This window comes from Bubalus bubalis, chromosome 5 (assembly GCF_019923935.1).
Source record: "Bubalus bubalis isolate 160015118507 breed Murrah chromosome 5, NDDB_SH_1, whole genome shotgun sequence".
Lineage (NCBI taxonomy): Eukaryota > Metazoa > Chordata > Mammalia > Artiodactyla > Bovidae > Bubalus > Bubalus bubalis.
Window position 1 is genome coordinate 124,575,952 of NC_059161.1, and position 23,069 is coordinate 124,599,020.

Below are 23,069 nucleotides of genomic sequence, written 5' to 3' on the forward strand. Positions count from 1 at the left end.
GGCACCTCGGGAAGGGAAGGAGGGAGGCACAGAACCAACCGAATCTGCGAGAGGCAGCAGAGGCCAGGCTGGGTGGGGAGGGGGCCACGGCCTGACTCAGCCTGAGAAAATGGGGACCCTGCGTCCCTGTCTGCAGGGGCCGCGGCTGCAGGAGGGGCGAGCCAGGCCAACTCCCCGCCTCGGGAGGACAGAGGCCCTGCGTGTGCGGGGCTGCCAGACGGAGGAGGAGGCAAGAAAGAACACTGCCTCTAACATTATATATTAAAAATATCCATAGTTCTTATGCACAAAATTCCATCATTCACATGTGAATATCACCCCTGCCTCTCCAGGAGCAGCCTTAAGAGAAAGATGGTGGTTTTCCTTTGCAAGCTGAGAAAACAGCACTCAGTCTTTATGGTCTTGGGAACTGCGGCCCCCCCCTCCCCACCAAGTCTCCGCATGGCTGGGCACTGGGTGCCGGAGTCTGGCGGCGGGGCACTCACTCGTGCCTCCGCTTGGAGGGCGGGACCAGGTGTGGAGGCAGGTCGGCGGGCAGCTCGTGGCCCTCCAGCTTGACTTTGATGAGGTGGTTGGCCAGGGCGAACTCCTCGTCGTCCAGCAGCCCGTCCCGGTCCACGTCGGCCAGCTTCCAGATCTTCCCCAGCACAGTGTTGGGGAGCTTGGACTTTACCATCTCCTTCTTGGCGTTGGCGCCCGTGATCTTGCCGTTGACAGGTGACAGCGTGTAGAAGATCTCGTCGTAGGTGGGCTTGTCCTTGCCCACCACCCACTCGACATCGTCGATGCCCTCACCAGCCCCCTCACCATAGCCGTGCCCAAAGGGCCCGTTCATGGTGCCGTCGAAGGCACCGCCCTTCACGACCTGGGCGGGCATCAGGGACTCCTCCTGGCGCACCATCACCATTAGCCGGGCGATGTCGTTGGCCAGCATGTCGTCCACTGTGTCCAGCAGCTTGGGCTTCAGGGCCTGGAATTTGCTGAAGTCCTGGGTCTGCAGGAGCTCCTGTCGGGGCGGGGAGGGCGGACAGGCCTGGGTCAGGCCCCCCTGGGCTCTGGGGCCGCAGGTGCAGCAAAGGGTTCCCAAGAAAAAAGAGCTGGCGCCACCTCGGGGCCCCAGCCACTTCCATCTTGGCTCCCCCATCTCTTAAGCCGGAGGTAAAAACAGTCCCCTCCTAGCAGGACTGAGGCAAGAATTAATTGGGAGGAGGCTGGGGTGCCTGGCACAGCCCTGCCCTCTCCCTACCCCTCTGGGTGAGTCACCACATTCCCCTGTGAGGTGTCATGGCCCGGGTCCACCTCTCCCCGGGTCAGCTTCCGATTGGGTGGGGTGCTGCTTCCACTCTGGGAGGCCCCACCCCGTGGAGCCGGGGTTCCCTCCAGAATCACTGCCCCGGTGCCCCAAGCCGTCCGCATTCCGATCCCCACCAGCCCGCTCCCAGGGCACAGGGGGCGGCTGTACCTGCATCTTGCGGAGGTTGGGGAAGTCACCGGGGGAGATCTGATGCTCCCGCTCAATCTTCTGGTAGATCTCGCCCAGGTTGTTCACCAGCTCTTTCTTCTTGCTCTCCTTCCCGAAGACATTGGGCATCTCCTTCTTGAGGGAGCTGATGATGTACGCGTGGACCTGTGAAGACAGGGAAGGGGCGGAGTTAAGTGCTTCCTGGACACCTTCTCAGGGCGTGGCCTGATCAAGTTATGCCCATCATGATCATCAGGACTGCCTCGGGGATGACTAAGAATTAGAAAACTCCCATAAGGATATTCCCAGATGTTTCAGGCTTTATCTAACTCAGTACCTTAGTTAGGTATATCTAACATAGATCCTGCCAATTAGGGTGGCACACCCTTCCCTTCCCTACAGCGGGCGGTAATGCTGGCAGCCTGTCGAGCACAGCCCTCCAATCCCATGGCCTTGCCAAGCAGCGTCCAGCTAGGAGGGCTGCAGCCAGCCAGCTTTACGCCCTCTTCTCCCAGACCTGCCAACTCCACCGTGAAAAACCCCTCCACTAGCCTGACGCTGTCTTCCCTGCAGGGCTGAAACCTGGCTGAGAACTGCCCGAGGGAAGCAGGTTGGTCACAGGGTCACAGTCACAGCTTTGCTCCTTACAGGCTGGCAGAGACTGAGCGACTCAGTCCAGGAAAAGGAAACAGTCTCACAACAGCAGGTGCAGGACAAGACTGGAGAGGCTGGGGCTTTCCAGGCAGGGTGACTCAATGTGCCGAGGGCCGCGCCATTACACACCATCTCTGCAGATGAACAGGCAGGGGCCCAAAGCCTGCCCCTCATTCTGTCCTGAGGCTGAGCGAGAACCCTGCAGGAGTGGGGCTGGATGGCAGGCTGGGACCGGGGGGGCGGGGCAGCGGTGGCGTGGTCCTTTCCTGTGACCAAGCAGAAGTTGGACCGGAAACAGGAGGCCAGCACTCCCCTCCATTCACCACTCTCTTCCTCAGCTCAGGACACCACTTGTCCCTTGAGGCCAGGAGCCACTTACATGGATGTTCTAATGGGTTCCTTTCTCAGAACCAGCTCACCATCAGGAAGGTTCCAGAAGTGAGACAGCTAGAGAACCGAGCAGCCCCGAGTCCTGTAGGGCGGGGTTCTCCTAGCCCAGCCCCGAGTCCTCCAGGGCAGGGTTCTCCCTCTTTACTAAGCATATAGCAGGTCACAGGAGACTGTGTCCAAATGCAGATTCCGGTTCAATAGGGCAGAGGTGAGGCCTAGAAACCTATGCTTCTAGCAAGCTCCAGTCTACTGGTCCTGGGGCACTCTAGGTAACCAGGGTGGAGACACACCAAGGGGTGAAGGATGAAGGGTCACTGCCCGTTATTTGGGACAGGGAGTACTCAGAGCTACCTGAATTCAGGCCTCAAGACAGTGGGTGTCCTGAGTCACTGTTTGGCCCACAACAGAGTGCCAAAGCCTCTGGGCTACACACAGGCAGTCAGCTCCGCAGGGGCAGGAGCACTGCCTGGGGGGTGCCCGGCTCTCCCAGGACAGGGCTTGCCCCTGGAGATGCTCATGATGCGGCATTATTCAAAATCACATGTCCTAAGAGGATATGCCATTGATCCTGTGGTAAAGAGTCCACCTGCCAAAGCAGGAGACTCGAGGGACATGGTTTCCATTCCTGGGGTGGGAAGATCCCTTGGAGAAGGAAATGGCAACCTACTCTAGTCTTCTTGCCTAGGAAATTCCATGGACTGAGGAACACGGACAGAGGCAACAGTCCATGGGGTCGCGAAGAGCTGGACACAACTGAGTGTGTGAGCACAGACACACAGGGAACATGCTCTGCTCCTCGATGCCTGAAGGGTCCACTGGCAGCATTAACCTTCCCTTCCCAGACCCCGGAGGCTTGCGCAGTGCTCAGCCAGGCACTGAGGCTCCAAACTTGAGCAATTCAGATGCTGTGCGCAGATGCCAGCAGGCCCTGAGCTTCCATGGAGGGCAGGGATGGCTTGCAAGGCCTCTGGGGCAGAGGCCACCCAGTGGCTTCCCTGGGCCCGCAGGCCTGCGCCCCAGTTCTCCACGAACTACCTCCTGTTCCAGCTGAAGCATCACTTCCCGCCCGGGTCCCCCCAGTCTGGTCCACCCTCCTCAGGACAGGTCCCCAGCCACCTGCTTCCGTAGCAACCAAGACGATACAAATAAACTGTGCTTTCTTTTCGTCCTCTGCTTTCCCCTGTGTGGCGGAGAGATGCTGGGAGGCTGGGAACCTGGCAGTTCCCACTGCATCCCCGCACGTGCTGCAGGCACTCAGTGCTTGGCAGGCCTGGGGGGCCAGCCGATGAGGCCCTGAGCAGCTCCCCACCCACGCTCCACTCCTCAGGCCGCCCCTCGGTAGAGTGGCATCTTCTTGTTTTGATGTTTATGTGTTAAAAGGAATCTCAGTGAGGAAGAGGTTGTACCCATGGGTGCACAAGAGGACAGATTCAGACGAGGCATGGCACAGTGTGGCCAACGAGTGCAGGGCCGGATCTGGGGCACCCAGTCCCAGGGCCCTGAGCGGCCGCCCAGAGCGCCCTGGCCCGCGGCCGCCCGCCCCGCGGTCTACCTTGGCCAGCCGCGCCCTCTTGATTAGGTCGTTGAGCTTCCTGAGGGCTGCGTTTCGGGGCAGAGACTGGATGTCTTTGAAGAGGTCCTGCTCCTCGGCCTCGAAGAGCTTGCGGTTGTCGGGGATGAGGAGCGGGTGGGACCAGAAGGAGCCGATGTACACCCGGACCACCTCAGGGGTGTTGATGATCTTCCCCAGGGACCACATGAGGGCCCCGTAGACCCGCATCAGCTGCTGTGTCTCAATCTGGTCGGCCTTGTTCAGCACCACACGGATCTTGTCCTCGTGGTTCTTGAGGGCCTTGATGACCTCCGAGAACTCATCAGAGATGTCCAGCTTGTGGGCGTCAAAGAGCAGGATGATTCGGTCCACCCGCTCGGCAAACCACTCGAGGACGGCCGCGAAGTCATACCCTGCCGGAAGAGAAAGGGTGGGTCAGGGGCCCTGGGGGTCTGATGGCTCCCATCTCTGACTTGGCCTGGCACTTCTTACCCTAAGTTTCCAGAAGGGACTCCTGTGGACAGCACAGCACCCTGTGGGCAGCGGGTCAGTCAGGCACCCCCTACTTCCATACCCACCATGGTAGCGCCCTCACCCATGCAGCATATGACACTGAGAGGTGCTTTACAAAGAAATAACGGAAAATGAAAGTCACTCAGTCGTGTCCAACTCTTTGCGACCCCATGGACTATACAGTCCATGGAATTCTCCAGGCCAGAATACTGGAGTGGGCAGCTTTTCCCTTCTCCAGGGGATCTTCCCAACCCAGGGATCACACCCAGGTCTCCCGCAATGCAGGCGGATTCTTTACCGGCTGAGTCACAAGGGAAGCCCATAATGATGGAATAGGGGAAAAAAAAAAAAAAGGAATACAAAAAAATAAAGCCCAAATAATGGAAAGAAAGTCGTGAAGTCCAAGTCCTAAAGCGGGCACAACTATGGCGAAAGCGAGGAGGACAGCTAGCAGCACAGTCCAGCACCAGGCGGTGAGAACAGACTTGGGCGCTCCCAGCTGGGCGCCCCTGCACAGCAGCCACAGGTAAGAGCAGGAAGACCTGCCGCTGCCGCTTGTCCAGGGCTCCTCCGTGCTGGGCTCCTGTGCTTCAGGAGTGTCATTCATTCTCTACAGCAGGGGTTGGCAAGCTACAGCTCAGGGGCCGGATGTGGCCCTCCACCTGTTTCATAAAGTTTATCGGAACGCAGCCTGCTCACCTGTACTGCCTCTGGCTGTTTCTGCGCTATGACAGCGGGGTTTGGCTGTAGCAGAGACCACGAGGCCTGGAAAGCCAGTGATTTTGAACACTCTGACCTTAAGATAAAATATTTGCTGACCCTTGCTCTATAAACCTATGAAGTACTGCAAACCACTTCCCCCTCTAAAATGAATCGGCTGGACTAAGCCCTAGTTCCCGACTCTATTCTGTGCTGTTTCCCACCAACAATTAAGGCTGCTGGTCTGCGGCTGCGCTGCTGACAGAACCGTCTGGTTTCAGCTCAATCCCCGCCCCCAGCTTCAGACTGAATTTCCCAGCCTCTCTGCTGCAGAAACGAACAAGCCACGAAAAGGTGCACCAGCCCTTTTTCCTCGTCTCCCTCCCTGAGGCCTGGAATGCAGGTGTGAGGACAGGAGCTGGAATACCTACCGTGGGTTCAGGACTATCGTATTTCACACAAACTATCAGATGCCTCATTGAAGTCAATGGATCTGTGAATCTCTGCAATAGTGGTTTAATTGTAACACATTTTTACAACTATGCCACCTCAAAATGCTTCTACCTGTACTGTCCCCAGAAGAAGTAAAAATTCTGCTTATCTTTTAGGAATACTGAGGAGTGGTAGGAAGACCATGGAAACAAGGGCTCAAGAGTCTTTGGGAAGCTTGGGTCCTAGCCCTTGAGCCGCCACTCTCTGCGTGACTCTGGGCAAGTCCCCTTGTTCCTCACCTGCTGGCCAGAGGCTACCCCAAATGCAGGCCGGCCCTCTTAGGAACCACGTGTCCTTCCCAGAGTACAGTCACACCCCTGAGAAGGTGCCAGAAAAAGCACTCCTGTACAGAGAAGGGCCTGGGACACTGCCCGGAAACAGGCCAAAAACCAGCCCCCTCTACTGCAGAGCTGCACCCACACTCCCCACCCCGACCAGGCTGGGATTTAAACAGGCCTTCTCCAGACAGCAGGGAGAAGAGGAGCAGGCAGAGGGGGAGAGCAAAGGAAAGGACCAAGTGTCAACAAAAGGCCCAGAGTGGCTCACGGTGTCACAGAGAGGGCATCCTCCCTGCTTTCTTGTAAGGCGTGGGCTGAGCCGACCCGCCAAGCCTCCCGGGCTGAACGTGAGTCCAGGGGCTGAACGTGAGTCCAGCCTCCTAGGCCGCCTCCCCTCCAGCCAGAACACTCCCCCGGGGCGGGGGATGCTTTAAGATAAACCGGGCCGCCTGCGGTGAAGCTGTGCCTGGTTAGACAAACATTCCGGGTGCCCGGCCCCCAGTTCAAATGGGCTCCAGGGTTGTCTGCCTGCCCAAAGCAGCAGCCACGTAGGCCTCTGCATCTGGACATGCAGAGACAATGCAGGCCTTTAGTAAGAAAGCCCTGGAGTTCACTCCCAGCTCAGGCCACTGACTCTGTGACCCAAAATTATTAACTTCTGAGTTACACTTTTTTTTATCTGTAACAGTCAAATCACAATTCCTTCTCCTAAGTTCACAGGGAGGACTACATGGGTTCCCAGCACAGGCCCCGGCACCGAATGCCGGTCGGGCAGGCTCAGGCCGGGGACAGGCGGCAGGGCCCCCCGGAACGAGGTTCTGAGTCACTGGGGTCTGTCACTGATCAGGAACCAAGGGCGACAAACCAATCAGCCTGGCTCAAAGGCCAGAGGCCGGCGCTGGTCCTTGTGGGAAGACAACGAAACTTCAAGGAAACCCCAAATGCACGGCTTCCTTCGACTTAGCATGCAGCCTGGCCAGGGCAACCCGTTCCACCACAGGACAGGGTGGGAACCAGGACGCTCTGATGGGAGGCTCCGCCCACCGGCTGCCTCCAGTTTTTGAACAGCGGGGGAGTGAGGTGGAGTCGGGGGCAGCAAAGCTCCTGTGAATGTGAACTTGAGCCTGGGCAGAGGAGCCATCAGCCTTCCAGGGGCTGTGCAGATGAAGGAACGGCCAGGCTACCAGATTCCCTGCACTCAGAGCGAGTAGGAAGGCAGAGGGTGAGGGCCCGGTCGCTCCCCCACCCGCCACCTCCAGGCTGCGGGCTCCAAAGTACAAGGTCCCCAGGGCCCTGGAGGAGCAGAGAGCAGGCCGGCCCCAGCCTCATTGCCACCGCCTTTTATGGCCGGCTCTGGGAACAGCAGGTCAGTGCTGAGAAGGCGATGACTCAGGACTGAAGGGCTGCTCCCTCTCGGCAAAAATGAGGCCCCACTTCTCGCCTCGGCACACTGTTCGTCCTCAGACCACCACAAGTCCAAACGACCCGAGTCCCACAGCTGGGGAGGAGGTGATGCCAAAACCGAGCTGCTGGGAGAGAGGCGCCCTGATGGGCTGGGCTCAAGGCCCAGTTAGCTTTGGCCTGGGACTCAGGACGGCATGCGGGGAGCTGAGATCACCCCCGGACTCCACCCAGCTTGGCCTCACTCCTCCAGTCCCCCAGTGGTGGGGGGTGGGGGGAGCTGATTGGGGGAGAGGAGGAAGAAAGAGAAAGCAGGAGGAAGATGAGAGGAGGAGAAGGAGGAATCGCCTCTGAATGAGGCACCAGGTCCACCAGCCCCATCCAGAGTGAGCGTGGCCCTGCCTGCAAACCCAGCTACTTGCTGACATCTCAAGTTGGAGCCAACAGAGCGAAGAAGCCCATTTTTTTGCAGGTGAATGAAATTTCCTGTTTATATGGAAAGTGCTCACACTTCTGGTGAGAGAGACCGGGTGGCTGGCCAAGCGCTCACAGGTCATGCACAGGGTCTCAATGCTCAGACTCGAGAGACGTCATCGCAGGCGGAGGACCACGTCCTACCACGTCCTACCACGTGGCTGCGGCCACGGCAGGGGCCCCCAACACCTCAGCCTGTGTGTCTCCACGGGCACCGAGGGCTGGACCGACCCACATCAGGGATGCTGAGAGCAGCAACTGAGTCTGCGTTCTGTCCCAAGGGGCTCAGCGGGAAGTGACAAGTCCTGGGACCAGGGACATGTCCAGAGAGAAGCCTTCCACCCCCAACACTGCCCCAAGCACTGAGCTCCAGGCTCTGGGACATCCTAGAGGTCAGCCTTGGCGGCAGGATCGGGCCTAACACACAGCAACCCAAGCAGAAGCAGGAAGGCACGTGGGCCCAGTGAGGAGGACACCACGCTCCACACACCAGTGTGCACACCGTGCTGCAGCCTCGTGCATCTCAGGAGGGACGGTCACGGGGGTGCTGACACCCACAAAGGACACAGACCACACAGCCAGGGGTTTGAGCTGGAAAGAAAGGGCTGAGCCTGCAGTGTGAGTAAACGCCATGCTGATAAGAGACAAGCTTGGCTCAGGAAGTTCCGGGACCTTGAAGACATTATGAAATGATGAAACAAGCCGGTCACGGGGGATGATTCCACCGGTATGAAGTGCCTCGAGTCAAACTCACAGACAGAAAGTGGAATGGTGGAGGCCAGGGGCTGGAGATGGGGAGGGGAGCTGTACTTTAATGAAGACAGAGTTTCCCCTTGGGAAGAGGAAGAAACTTATGAAGGAGATAGATGGTGGTGGTGTTTGTACAACAATGGGAACATACTTAAAGCCACTGACCTGTACATTTAAAATATGGTTGAAATGGTAAACCGTATGCTATGCATGTTTCAGACTTCCTGTAGCTCAGACAGTAAAGAATGTGCCTGCAGTGCAGGAGATCAGGGTCTGATCCCTGGGTCAGGAAGATCCCCTGGAGAAGGGACTGGCAACCCACTCCAGTATTCTTGCCTGGAGAATCCCATGGACAGACCATCGGGTGGCAAAGAGTCAGACACGACTGAGTGACTGACACTTTCATGCATATTTCACATGGGTCATATAGACAGGAGACCCCAGCCTGCCCCTCTGGCCTTGGCCCCGTCCCCAGCGAGCCTCCTGCAGGTCCCAGCTGCTCTAGGGGTTCTGCCCCTGTGGCGCTGCCTCCCTCCTGATGGGGTCTGCCTTCCAGTCAAGAGTCTCGCTCCCCACCCTCTAGCACAGAGGAGAAGAGGGAAGAGTTGGGATTCAGCCTCGTCCCAGCCCAGCATCCTCCAAACACAGGTAGTTCCAGTAGCCGGAGGGGAAAGCTGCTTCAGCTATTCCAGAAGTTTCTAGAACGCAAACAATAGAGGGTTTGTCTCCAGTCGATTTTTGTTTCCTGCCATTCAAGCTGCGTGGGCCTCGGCGTTTCTTGCCACAGCTCCCATCACACATGCTTAACCCGCACTGGGGCCAGGAGGAAGGGGTGCAGGAGGACACGAGAGATTAAAGAGCAAAGAGTACACACCGTGAGGACTTGTTCAGAGTTCCCTGGGGCTACAGATCCTAAGGGAAGGGCACAGAGGCTGGGAGAATGGGTCCAAAAAAAGAAACAGAAACCGGGACTTTCCTGGTCCAGTGGTTAAGACTCGGCACTCCCACTGCGGGGGCAGCGGTTTTGATCCCTGGTCACGGTACTAAGACCCCACATGCCTCGAGAACTGAGAAATTAAAATTAGCACTCTGCGTGAACGTTTACAGCAGCTTTATTCAAAACTGCTCCAAACCCGAAACCCAGATGCCCTTCAACAGGGAGGATGGATGACAAGTTACGCTACATCCATACCCCAGGATGCAACAGCTACAAAAAGGAATGAACTGCAGGCTCTCAAAGACGGATGCGCCTCAAAAGCACACGCTAAGTCCAAGAATACAGACACTAAAGGCTCCGTTCTGTATGATTCTGTCTATGACTTTCTGGAAAGGCACCACCTTGGGGCAAAGATCAGTGGTTGCCTGATGCGGGATGTGGATGAGGGACTACAAAGGCGTGCAGGGAACTTTCTGGGGGCGATGGAAACTCTGTCTCTCGGTCATGGCGGCAGTGGCTATACAACTGCTGCCTTGGCTGAACTTTTATCCTGTGTAACAGACCTCAATAAATCTGGCCTAGAAATAAGCAACCAAGAACGGAGGAGGGGGGCGGGGGTGGGGAAAGGGTGGATGGACTCTGGAATCAGGCCTGGACCTTCTACTCTCTGAGCTTCCGCTTCTTCACCTGCAACGTGAAGGTGGCAAGTTTCGCCGAGACTGTGAGTGAGTGAGCGCCTGACCCGCCCTAGGCGCTCCGTAAATGTTTGCAATCTCTTACTCACAGGATTTGTATTTTGGGCCCAAGAAGCTCAAATTCCGACGGCTGTGTGGGCAACGACTTCTAATGTGTGAAGAATGCCTTGTACCCCAAATATAAACTGAGCGTTTGCAGGCAGCTGCCCGGGAACAGGTGGGGCTCCAGCATGGGCTGGTCCCACTCCCCCGCGGGCAGAGCGGCCAAAAGCTGGACAGGGGCGGGGGTGGGGGGGGGAGTGAGAGGAAGGCCCTGAGGAGGTAGCTGTGCTGAAGCCAGGCCCCCAGAGGAGGTCCTGGAGTCTGAAGGGAAATCCCTGCTGAGTCAGTGCTTCCCCTCCTCCAGCCGCCTCGGGATGTTCTTCAGAGAAAGGCCTTCCTCATCAGTCTGGGAATCCCTGGGTTTTTCACTGTATTTTTATTCAGCTGACATTTGTGGAACACGGAATTGGGCAGCGGGCACTAGGGCAAAAGCTTAACACTTGCAAATTCCTGAGAGCGCTGACGGGAACCCGGAGGCTGGTGCTGCTCTCCCTGCTCTATCGACACGGCTCCCGGGGACGCAGCACCCCCCAGGGCCCCAGCACCCCCCCAGGGCCCCAGCACCCCCCAGGGCCCCAGCAGGGATGCAGTACTCGGCCTTTCACGAGGCTTCGAGGCAGGCTCATGGAGCCGTTCTACGGGCGACAGAAAACCTGGTGAGCTTTCGGGGCCAGGGCCTCTCAGGAGAGGGCAGCAGGAAAGGCCACCTGTGGTCAGGGGGCGGGGTGGGCCAGGGATGGCTCCTGAGCTTAGATAGAACCTGGGATCCAGGGACAGTTAGCAGGGAGCAAGTGAGAACCCAGCCTTAGCCAGGGCTCCCAGGTCCCATCCATGGACGGCTAGGGGCGGGGGCGGATTTCTAGCTGGAGGCAGAGAATAGGGAGCGAAAAAAAAGCAGAAAAAAAAATCTCAGCATTGCTGTTCAAAATCAGGCCCATTTCTGGACTCGGAATCTGGTCTCAGGCTGGGAGACAAACAGGGTAGACCCTGCGCATTCCCGGGAGCTGAGCCCGGCACAGCAGGGCCCAGGGCTTGTCAGAGCCATGCTCTCAGAGCTCCTCAGCCCAGAGTGCTGGCCTCCCGCACACTGAAGCCTCTGCTGGGTTTGAATCCCAATGCCAGCACGTGCTGGCCCGTGCCCTCTTAGGCTGCTTAATGGTGCTAAGCCTCCGTTTCCTCATCTGAAGAGCGGCGACTTCCTGAGAGGCAGCTGCTGCAGCCGGCGAGCAGTGCTGGTTCCTAGTGCAGAGGTCAAGCAGAAAGCAGACACTGGCCAGCCGAGCTCCATGCCCTAATGCAACTCGAAACGACTGGTCCCTGCTGACTCGACTCCCACGGACGGGGGCGGGGCGGCAGGGGAGGCACGGCTCAGCTCCCAGCCTCGCCATGACAGTGGCGGGGCGCCCTGGCCGGCCCCTGCTTCCACCGAGCGCCTCCCTCCGCTGCCCACGGAGGACCGGCGTGGGAAGACCCACTCCTGCCCAGGCCCTGCCTGACTGTGCGGGCAGCCAGCAGCCTGGGGGCCCCGGGCACCAGCCCCGCGGGCCCCATGCGCCCTCTGGAACGCCTTGAATCAGTCACAGGGCAGCACCCGAGAATGAATGAGGGCCCCGCAGGTCACCTCTGTCTGCTGACACGAGAGCACTTTATCTTGAGCCACTCAGGAGATTAGCACAAGGGGGCGGGGGGCAGCCTGAGACCCCCAGAGGCCCCTACTCTTCCCTGCAGGACTTCTCAGGCATCTCCTGCAGGGCCTGGGCTGGGTCCTGACCGCTTTGGGCCTGCTCGGGCCCCACCTCTTATCTCCCCACCCAGTACTTCCTGCACACACTGCGCACCGTTCAGAAAGGGGAAAAGTCAGGAGGGGCCAGGCCAACAGGGTGGGAACGGGCGGTAAATGCAGTAAGTGACGCAACTGTAGCCTCCAGAAGGCTGCTCAGCTTCCAGGGAACGAGGTCAGCAGGCCACAGAAACGCCTGCCGCCGGCCCGGGCCCCACAGGTGCTGTGGACCCGATCGTTCTGAGAGGGAAACCCCTGCTTTCCACCCTGTCGGCACTGGGAGCAAGGGGTGGCCACCGGGGAGCCTGGAACGCACTGCTCTTCCCTGACTTCCTCTGCCGGGGGACACGGACCTTTGCGGTGACAGATGAATGGGGTCTCCAAGGAGAAGTCAACCACTGTCGTGTCCACCTGGAAGACACCACCCCGGAGGCCACACCCAGCACATCCAAGAGGGCCAGTCCGATGGCCTTTCTCCACTGATTAAACGCTGACCCCAAACGTAACCCGCAGTAAATCCCAACTTGGTAACTTTTAGTGCGCGCTAAGTCGCTTCAGTCGTGTCTGACTTCGTGCGACCCCATGGACTATAGCCCCTCAGCCTCCTCTGTCCGTGGGAGTATCCAGGCAAGAACACTGGAGTCGGTTGCCACGCCCTCCTCCAGGGGACCTTCCTGACCCAAGGATGGAACCCATGTCCCCTACGTCTCCTGCGTTGGCGGGCGGGCTCTTGGCCACTAGTGTCACGTGGGAAGCCCACAACTTTTAGTAGAATACTTTTAAGACCGCTAGAGTTACGGAGGGAAAGAAACAGTGGATAAAATCAGCTGCATCCCTCCAAGGAGAACAGCCCTCCTTCAATCAAAGTGATGCACTTATCTGTAAGCCAACCTCCTTCTTCCTGCCCATGATGGGGAAATACAGCAGTCCCCTGCTAGCATCTTCCTCCAAGTATCTGCCATGTGCATGGGTACCAGGTGGGCCGGGGCGGCCTGGTCCCCAGTGACACGCACGCCGCCGGACTGCAGAACACGCTGAGGCCCCGCTCGGTGCCTGTCCTGCAGCCAGCAAGTCCGGACACCACTGCCCACCTTTCTACGGATGGGGTGAGGAAGCAGAGGGAAGGGGAGCAGGGGAGGGAAACACCCTCTGCAGGCAGCGCCAGGGTACCCTGTGCAGCTCGAAAGACACCCAGGGGACTTCCTTGGTGGTCCAGTGGCTAAGGCTCTGCGCTCCTAATGCAGGGGGCCTGGGTTTGATCCCTGGTCAGGGAACTAGAGCTCACATGCCACAGGAAGACTTTGCATGCCCCAGCAAAGATTGAAGAGCCTGCGTACTGCAACTGGGGATCCGGCATGGCCAAAACAAATAAATATTGGAAAAAAACAAGACAGAGGCAGATATGCCCAACTCCTCAGTCAGCTGAGCTCTGAGGCCCCTGCCTGACGTTTCAAAAACTGCCCAGCAGGGGAATTTCACAGCACTGGTGGAAAACTTTCTGAGTTCCCTTTTAGGAGACAACAGGGGCCACAAGAACCCCAAATGCTTTTCCTTAAATACCTTAACTGCCAGCTCTGAAGGTTGTAAGAGGCGGCGCTTGGGGAGGGTGTGTGCGTGCGTGCCAAGTCACTTTAGTCACGTCCGACTTTGAGCCACCCTACGGACTGTAGCCGCCAGCCTCCTCTGTCCATGGGATTCTCCAGGCCAGAATACTGAAGTGGCCTGTCAAGCTCTCCTCCAGGGGATCTTCTCGACCCAGGGATCAAACCTGTGTCTCCTGCTGCTCCCTGCACTACAGGCAGATTCTTTACTGTAGAGGCACTGGGGAAGCCCTTTTTATGAGCTATTATTACCCCTTATCCAAAGATGCATTCATATCAACTGACCAATCTGACCTGACAGCCCCCAGTCAGTAGTCCCCCCTCCCTGCCTACTCCCCCAGGCCATTAAAGACAGAACTCTACAGAGTCGCAAAGAAAGTTCCCCCAGGGTAGCTCAGTCCTGGAAGGAGATGGAGAAGAAATTCCCTTTTGTGGGTCTCTCTCTTTAAGAGTAACTTAATCAGATACTCAAGGCTTGTTTTGGCAAATGACAACAGCCTTGTTTATCGGGCATTTTCTTAAAACCAGGTTGGAACAACAACAGCAATAAGAAAGAAAAAACTGGCCCTGGCCACTTTCAAAGAGGCCCCCAAATCTGCTCTCTTGAACCCCTAGATGTGTGACTATCATCAAGGGTGGAAAACCTAAAAGTTTAAACCAGATGGAGAGATAAGAGAGCAGTTTCAGCATGTTCTGATGCAATCCCATATCGACAGGGGCCCACAAGCCAGGAAAAAAAAGCAGCAGCAGGCTTTCTCAGCACTGAAAACAGGGCCCCCACCCCCTCACAGACACACTGCCTCCCAAATCTCAGGCTGCTGGCTTCTGCTGTGAAGCTCACTAATGCCAGGCGGCCTGCTGGGGAAGGGGGAGAGACAGGAGAGGTCTGCGAGTTAATGATAAACAAATCTGGCCACTTGTCCTCAACCCCCTCTGAAGCTGATTCTGTTTCACTTTTACATTTGCAGCTGCGGGCTCTGCTCCGAGCTGGCCCCCATGCTCCTCCCAGAAAGCATTCAAACCCCGAGGCTCCCCTCCCTTCCACAGAAAGAGGCAGCAGCAGAAATATAACCCAGGTCAGGCGCATCCTGAACCAGATGTTTAGAAAAGCTTGGCGAAGTTGAGACAGGAGTTTACGACAACTAAAATGGGCCTGGTACGCTAATATTCAGCATGCAAACCTTACCACCACGCACGGCACCCAGGGAGGCTGCTGATGAACAGTATTTAAGCAAATTTAAACATGTTTCCACAGCCCAAAATGTTTAACAGATCCCTGCCAGCTTCTCCTTTTGGCTCGCTCTTTCAAGTCAAACTGTTCTCTCACAGTCCTGCTGGACTCGCTAGGAATTTATCCACCTCTGGGAGGCAAAGCTTTCAAACTAAGGTGAATGAGCCCCAGGGGAACCAGAGGCTCGTTCAGAGCAGCAATGCTGACTAGGGTACCTGGACCTCACAGCCAGCCAGGATCCTGCCCTCCTTTCCAGAAGGCCCCAGAGGCTGGGAAGCTTGAAAACCACATACGGTTGGCTGTCGTCTTACCCCGACAGCGCCTGTAACCTCAGCAGAGGGCGCCGCCATGCAGATAGCAAGGCTGATGGGAAAAGGGTTCTCACGCGGGCTGGGAGAGCCTTGGGCAGCCTCTGGGCTGTGTCCCTGGCATCAGATGGAAGTTGTCTGATGACACCGGGCGCCCCAGGCTGTGCCAGAGCTTGCTTACCTCTGCTGATGCGCTGCTTCTCTCCAGACAGGATCCCCGGTGTGTCGATGATGCTTATGCTGTCCAGGACCGGGTTGGGCAGCTGGGCGCACATGAACCTGCACGAGAGCAAGAGCCCGGAAGAGCGCTGTCAAGATTCGGTATCGCTGCTCTGGGTGAAACAGCAGTGATTTCTGTACTCCCTCATCTCTGCCTCTGGCTTCCCTTTCAGAAGCAAGGAACCTAAAGGAGGTTTCTCTAATGTCTTAAGTTTCCAGGGGTGGGAACCCCTGACGGTTCAGTGTGGAGGATGCTGCACGTCCACTGCAGGAGGCACAGGTTCAACCCCTGGTAGGGGAACTAAGATCCTGCATACCGTGTGGCCAGAAAAAAAGTTTCCGGGATGGCCTGCAGATTGCTCGTATTGTCTTAACTGGGAATCCAACCAGCAGGCTCCAACTGACCCACATCAGCACTTCCCTCACTGAGCTCTTCCCCCCAGAGTTCGAGAGTTCAACTTCCAAGTTGCTGATGTGTTAGCGAAAACTGCACACACAAGCTTCAGTCACCATTCAAACCCAGAAGGAAGGGAAAGAGTGACAACTGGGACCTTGGAATTGCATATTAAGATTTTCAGCCACCTGGCTAAACTTCCACACACCGAGAGAGATGGTCCTTTCCTATACCTGCTGGGGCCAGCCCTCCCTTCCACCCAGCTGCTTGGGTGAAAGGACTGCGGTGGGCAGCCAGCAACAGCCAGGGGACCACACAGGCTGGTGGATGGTGGGGCAGGGAAGCACAGACACCAAATTCTCTGAAAGTCGAAGCAGATCGGGGAAGAATGAAGCCACAGAGTCGCAGGCGAGGGCTCAGCTCTGTGTACCTGAGTTCCCACCAAGCTCAGAACAGCCCAGAACTGTCCCATCTGATACCAGAGATTCTTGACTGGACACAGAGAAGTCCTCTAAACACTTCTCTAGACAAGGTACTGCGAGCAAAGAAAATACTGGCCCATTGTCTAGGAATCTGAGGAGATCAGCTTCTCCCTGAGGCCCCATCCCAAGGGATCGCAGCCCACAGGCCAGGGGCGGCTGGCCGGGGGCAAGAGGTGCTGCCTGCAGGTACAACCGAGCAGAAGCAGCTGACTCTCAGGATGAAGAAAGCTTGGGCCTCATCCTCACCGTGCCAGCAGCAGAGCACATATGCTGTAAATAAACGCACGACCTGGTGCTCCTGCCAGGGAAGGAGTCAGCGGAGAGAAAACCAAAACGGGAGGATTTTCAGCTGGCTCTGAGAAACAACACACGTAAAATGGCCTTGTCAAGAGCCTAGCCAGTAAGTTGACATCTGTACGGATCAGGTGCGCTGCAAAGCCCGGGGAGTGAGGCCAAAAACACGAAAGGGAGCAGGCAGTGTAGACGTGTCCCATCCCCTTTTCTCACCAACAAGGACGTGCTGATTTCATCTCGAGCTACAAGTACCAGTTACAAGTACCCGGGGTGCACCCTGGCTCTGATTTGAGTCTTAGAGCAGCCACTCAGGGGGAAGAGGCCGGAAAGTCAAGTCCATGACTCAATGAGTCTCTTTAAGGGTGCGGGAGAGGCTGTGTCAGCCAGTGAAGAGCCCCTTTGTGTGCCCCGGCTGGCCGGCGGCGCTGGTGTACTACACGGGCTGACACAGCTCGGGCCTCGGCTCCAGCGCAAACCCACATCCCCACCCTCGGCTGACAAGGCCCCTTCCGGTGAGGTCCCTAGTATTCTGGGACCCTCTGGCAATGAAGCGGTGGCAGAAGGAGATACAAGCGTGGCTCTGGGATCCTGCGGCACCAGCACAGGCAGTCAGGGTGCCTCTCTTCGACCTGGCATTCCTGAACCGCTGGCTTTTTATTTTTTTTCAACGAGAAGCAGCAGGAGGAGGTAACTGGCTGCACAAAGGCAGACAATCGGCCCTGCAAGGGCGCTGCATTAACTTGCTCGGTGGTGAACTCGTCAACGGCTGGGCTCCCTGAGCAGCGGTTTCCTGAACGAGATAATGTCTAAGATCCCTTCCAGGTCTGAAACTTTAGGTCTCCAAATTCAGAAAAGAGGTCATACATCCACTTCTCCTTACAAAAAAGGTCTGCTCTCACAATCAACAGTGGACACCTAAGGCCAGCAGAAGGAGATACAGCTCCTTTCTTCTAGCCTCCCACATTTCTCCGGGAGAGCAGACCTAAGAGTGCTCGGAATTCCCAGCCTGGCAGGGAAACCTTCCACAAGACTGAATGGCGCCCACCAGGTGACAGTCAGCCAGCTGCCCATCTTTAGGTACAGGTCTCAGACCCCAGTATCTCTCCGAGGCGGGCTGCTGGCCAGGAGGACCCTGCCTCTTCAGGAGTCTCACTCCAAGGGCTTTACTCTACTCTGGCCCAGACTCACCAACACCATAAGCCATGAAACAGGAAGGCAGGTTTAAATGCCCCGAAGGGGCAATATGACAACAGAAGCCCGCCTGTCTTCTCGGTTAAAAGGTCAGCTCTGCACACGGAAGTTGGCCTGGCCACTGGCTGGGATCGAGGTCGAGCTGGTCTACCCTGTGGGGCTGGACAGTGTCTGGAAAGGAATGTGATCACACAGGGCGGGGACCTTCTGGAAGGCAAGAGTCAGGGATTCCTTCTGAGGCCCCTCCCCAGAAGGGACTTTGAAAGGCATGTAAAGTCACTCCTCTAATGGAGTTTGGCAGAGAAGACAGATTTGTGAAGGCCTTTGGTATGTCCCCTGGGAGCGTAGGCGGTGGGGGATTTTAGAATCCCCATTGAGCCAGGACCTTGAGTTCTTTTAGAGAAAAATGAACCAGGCTGTAGCGCTCCTGAGAAGGAGGCTGATGTATTTCATTCATAGGGTCCTGAAGGTTAGACCTTTACAGGGTTACCCTCATTTACCCATTTAACTGGGAAACGGAGGCCCAAGTAGGTTAGAGAACATCCTAGGGAGTTTACTGGGGCTGGAATCTCATTCCAGGGCTCCAGGGGCCACGGCCTGGCAGCACAGACCCTTACCCCAGAAACCTTTAAAGCAGCACAGGCCCTTCAGAGCTGCCCCTGGAAGAAGTGCTGGTGCTCCCCTCTGTCTGCTGCCTCTGCAGGCCGCCCCAAACTCAGCAGGCCACAGCAGATCTCCCCGGTCCCTCCTCCACAAACCACCGGTCTCCAGGGAGGCACACCACACCAGCAAAGTGAATGGCTAAAAGTTTCACTGTATTTTTCCAGGACACTTAAGAAACAGACCCTTGAAGGGAGGGGGTGAGGGGGTTGGTCTGAATGAATTAGGTGTGCCCAGCCTTAGGCTACCTGAGGGATGTGAGGAGTCTGGGATCTGCCAGGGTTGGGGGTTGGGAGTTAAACCGATAACCTGGGAAATTCGGGGGAGGGGTGCGGGGGGAGACAGAGCCGCGGGAGCCGGCGACACCTACTCGCAGACCCCCTTGGTAAGGGTTTTCTTTGGAAAGTGGCAGGGGACCCAGTTCCGGGGTGTGGTCGCTGAGGGGTCTCGCGGGGGCTCCGGACAAAGAACAGCGGGGGCAGTGGTCACTGGACGGTCGGGACCCCGGCGCCCCCCTCCCCCCCAGCCCCGGGTCGAGGGGTAGCTACCTGTTGAGGAAGGCGTTGCCGAAGGCGTTGAGCTTGCGGAAGGGCCGCCGCGGGTCGACGACGAGCGCGTTGCCCGGCACCACGCCCTCGGTGGGGCCGTGCATGACCGCGATGAAAGAGTCGGTGGTGGGCTCGGGCCCGATGCGCATCCCCGGGAAGTCCTGCTCAATCAGGTGCCGGATGAAGGTGGTCTTGCCCGTGCTGTACTGGCCCACGAGGAGCACCATGGGCTTGTTGTCGAAGTCGGCGTCCTCCAGCGCGGGAGAGTGGAACTCGTGGAAGCGGTAGTGCTCCTCCAGGGGCAGCAGCTTCTGCGCGTACAGCTGCCGCAGCCCCTCGGACACCGTCTGGAAGAGCTCCGGATCCTTCTTGCGGCGGGCATCCTTGCTGACCCAGCTGAACATGCTGCTGGACACCGGGCTGGCTGCTGCAGGGCAAAGGGGCGGCTGAGAGCCGAGCGAGGACGCGGAGCCGAGGCTGGGCCGGGCCGGCCGGCTAAGGGGGCGGTGGGGCAGGGGGGCGGGGAGCGGCCCGCACTGCGCAGGCGCACGGCACGGCCGGCCGAGTGCCCTTCTGCACAGTGGAAGGCGCGCCTAGCCGTGCGCTCTTTATAAGGCCCGGCCGCGCGACGCCGCCACTCGGGGCCGCGGGGAACTGGGAGAGGGAAGGAGGAGCCCCGCCCGCGCGCCCCGCGCCACGTCCCCCCCCTTCCCCGCCTCTCATTGGCCGATTGCAAATCTCGCGAGCGCCGCTAGTTCCGCTGCGGCCGCCCCCTCCGCACCTGCCCAGGCCCGGGTGCCGTGGCAACCGCACCTGTTTCGCCCCGCCCCTTGTGGGGAGGCTCGCAGAAGTGCTGCGGTTGCGAAGGCGGCTGTCCGAAGTGCGGCGCGCGGACGTCCCAGGGTCTGCACGTCTTCCTCCCTCGCGAGATTCCCAGTTGGACACCCCAGTACTCTGAATACGCGCCCCACCGCAGCTCCCTCAATGGGCGACCCTCCTCCTCCCACTCAGAATCCCCAGAAGCAGGGGAGAATCCCGGGTGCCATGCGCCTCCTGTCTGCACTGCCCTTCCTTGCCTCCTCCCCTGGCCCCTGCTTCCCTGACACTCCTTCTCCTCCCCTCGTCCTTTATCTGCTCTGGGAGAGGGAGAGACAGGAATGAGGTAGTGGAGAAAGCTAAGAGAGTAGACCATCCAAGGCGGGGTGATGACTGGGGAAATAAAAATGGGAAGGGAGGAGGTTGGTAGGGAAAGTCTGAGCCGTCGCAAGAGACCTGAGCTCCCCACAGGCCAGAACTTGGGAGCTGGACACTAGCAGTGGACGACACACATGACATAGAACACGTGAGGAAGAAGAGACCGCCTCCCTCAAGAGGCTGCTTCTGAGGGTGGGGAAGTGGGGTGAAGAGGAAGTTAGGCCCTCTGGCACTTTGAGTTTTGAGGAAGTTAATCAAAAATTCCTTATGTAGGGTGGAGGGGAAACGTGGGGCAACAGTGAAATCTTGTGGGAACTCAGGGGGAATTAAAAAACCCAAATACTTCCGCTTTCCTCTCTGGGTCACCACCAGTTACCATGCTTTACTCTGACCTGTGCCTCCTGCCCTTACCAGTTCCTGGCTCTTCCGTTAGGCTCATTCCCCCACCATCATCCCGGGCCACACATGGGTCCCCTTGGCTGTCCAGGCTGGTGAGAATCTTCAGTGGGTGATGTCAGAGCTCTGCAGACTGTGATTGTTATGTAACCGGTATCAGGACACCAAAGTGGCGGGGGTGGTGGTGAGGAGGGCACTCCTGGATAGATCTAAAATGCACCTGGGAGTGTGAAGGCCTCCTGTCCAACCTTCTGGCTGCTGGGAAATGTGGGAACCTGGAGGGCTGGGTGCCTGTTATCAGGTACCTGTTATCAGGGAAGAGAGCAGGCTGGCAGGCTCAAAGGACAGATGCAGGAACTCAAATCTGAGAATCAGCAGAATATCAGGGGAGCTGAGTCAAGTGGGAACCAGAGGGGGCCAGATGGAAGGTTTGCTCACCCACCCCTTGTGGGATCAGGTCTCAGTGTCTTCTGAGGGAATTAAGTTCAGTTCGGTTCAGTCATTCAGTCGTGTCCGACTCTTTGCAACCCCATGAATCGCAGCACGCCAGGCCTCCCTGTCCATCACCAACTCCCGGAGTTCACTCGAACTCACGTCCATCGAGTCGGTGATGCCATCCAGCCATCTCATCCTCTGTCGTCGAATAAGCCACATTAAATTGATTGCCTTCCCTCCACCCTCCACCTCACCCGATTAGAGAGCAGCTGAGTAATTCCAGCCCTGTCTGCAATCTTAGCTCTCTGACTTAACTGCTTTTATTTGGGACTTCATTAGCATTCTTTTCATCAATCACAGTAAAACACAGAAACCACGAGACTCTGGCTTTCTCCTCAAAAGAGGATATTGAGACTCCTAGGCAGGGCTGTCACCCGTCCAGACTTCCGGGGCCAGCCTTAGAAGCCAAAAGGACTTGCTTCCTCCACAGTACTTTGAGGGGTCCGCCCCGGAGATGCAACTTCTGGGGTGTTCCAGGGAAGGGCCTGAGGCGGAGGATCCTGAAAAAGGTGGTTGTCTAATGGCCTGAATGAGGGTGCCCGAGCTTGTCCCAGTAGCTCTCACACCGACCTGTCATGGTTTTCACGTCTCCCTAGAGCCTTGTATGCTGGGAAAACCCAGTCCTAAAAAACTGAAAACAACAAAATGTTCCCGGGTTATTTATAAATGAAACCAGCCCCTGTTGGTTATGTATGGCCACTTGACTTTCTCTAAGGACTCAAAGGATTGGAAGAAGGGATCCGTCTCCCTTACGAGGCTCAAGTGTGTGGCAGTTAGTTTCCCCAGTTTCACTGAGTTGGCACCTGGGTCCTGGACGGCTTCTGTATCTAGTGATGCCCCAGACTGTGAAAATGTCCTAACTTTCTTTCCTTTTTTTATTTTTGTGTAGGCTAGTTTCTATTTGGTGGGAAGGTTTCATCAAACATGAATGAACCATTTCACTTTTGGTTTCTCCCCTTTTACTTTCTGTTTTTGCCTGGTTCCCTGACAAAAGGGTAAAGAAGAATTCAAATGTTTTCCTTTTGCTCAGAAATGATGGCCATTCCCCCACTCCCAGTGTTTTCTTCCTTCAAATTCGCGTACACCCCCTGCCAAACCCTGTCTTGGGTGATGCTAAGTCTCCTCTGCTCCCAGCTAGCAGAAGCGGGTCAGCTGCTTATCCTCCAACCAGTCTGCTCAGCCTCATGATGGCCTGGTCTAGAGCATGTCTACATGGCTCCTAAAAACAACTTAAAAAAAAAAAGAAAGAAAAGAAAAACAGAATTTTTCTCCAAATATAGCAGAAGCATCAGGCTGGAAAAAACCAATAACACATAGGTTTGTCCCCGGGATCAGAAGTGGTTCATTCTTTCCACTGAAAGTTTGCATATAAGCACAGTTTTCTTTCTCTCAGTCATGAGGAATAGATTTGGCCAACAGGTCACTTTTGCCAAAACAAAATAAAGAACCAAGGAATTCTGAACTTCCCTGGTGGTCCAGTAGTTACGACTCCAAGCTTCCAGTGCAGGGGGCACACAGGGAGTTCTGTTCTTTTGCAGGCTGGGGGCTCTAGCACCAGCCAGAGGGTATCCTCTCCTCCTCTATGGGGCCCCTCTTTGGAAGACTCAAGGACATGGCTCTAGGCACTAGGGCTCTGAGAGGGTTGCTGGGCTCCAGAGGCCCTGCAGGTGTCTGGCAGCAGTCAGGATGTGGTCCAGCTTGGAAGGGACAGTGTCAGGGCTGCTCAGGATCTCTGCCTTTAGATCCCAGTGGGAAAAAGCCCAGAGGTTCGGGGATATTGAGTGACTTGCTTGAAGTCACCCAGGTTGAATGAGAAGCTGGACCTTTGGAATCTTAACACTGTGTTCTTTCCACACCCAAACCATTTGAAGTTGCAA

The 23,069-nt window shown here is 56.9% G+C and overlaps 1 protein-coding gene across 1 annotated transcript; it reads right to left on the minus strand.

Annotated features, from left to right (window-relative positions):
- Positions 1-243: 243 nt before the first annotated feature.
- On the minus strand, positions 244-19,768 carry EHD1 (EH domain containing 1). The gene is made up of 5 exons (XM_006056516.3): positions 19,108-19,768; positions 15,501-15,598; positions 4,059-4,471; positions 1,463-1,627; positions 244-1,006 (listed from the first exon to the last, which is right to left on the minus strand). The coding sequence occupies exons 1-5, from the start codon at positions 19,509-19,511 to the stop codon at positions 482-484; spliced, it is 1,605 nt and encodes a 534-aa protein (XP_006056578.1). The 5' UTR covers positions 19,512-19,768; the 3' UTR covers positions 244-481.
- Positions 19,769-23,069: the final 3,301 nt, after the last annotated feature.

Bases quoted from the DNA above. Each gene is read 5' to 3' on its own strand.
- EHD1 (XM_006056516.3), bottom strand. From the start codon at position 19,511: ATGTTCAGCTGGGTCAGCAAGGATGCCCGCCGCAAGAAGGATCCGGAG. The intron at 1,628-4,058 runs GTAGACCGCGGG...CTGTCTTCACAG, and splicing joins AGAGGGCGCGGCTGGCCAAG to GTCCACGCGTACATCATCAG. The intron at 1,007-1,462 runs GTACAGCCGCCC...CCGCCCCGACAG, and splicing joins CCAACCTCCGCAAGATGCAG to GAGCTCCTGCAGACCCAGGA.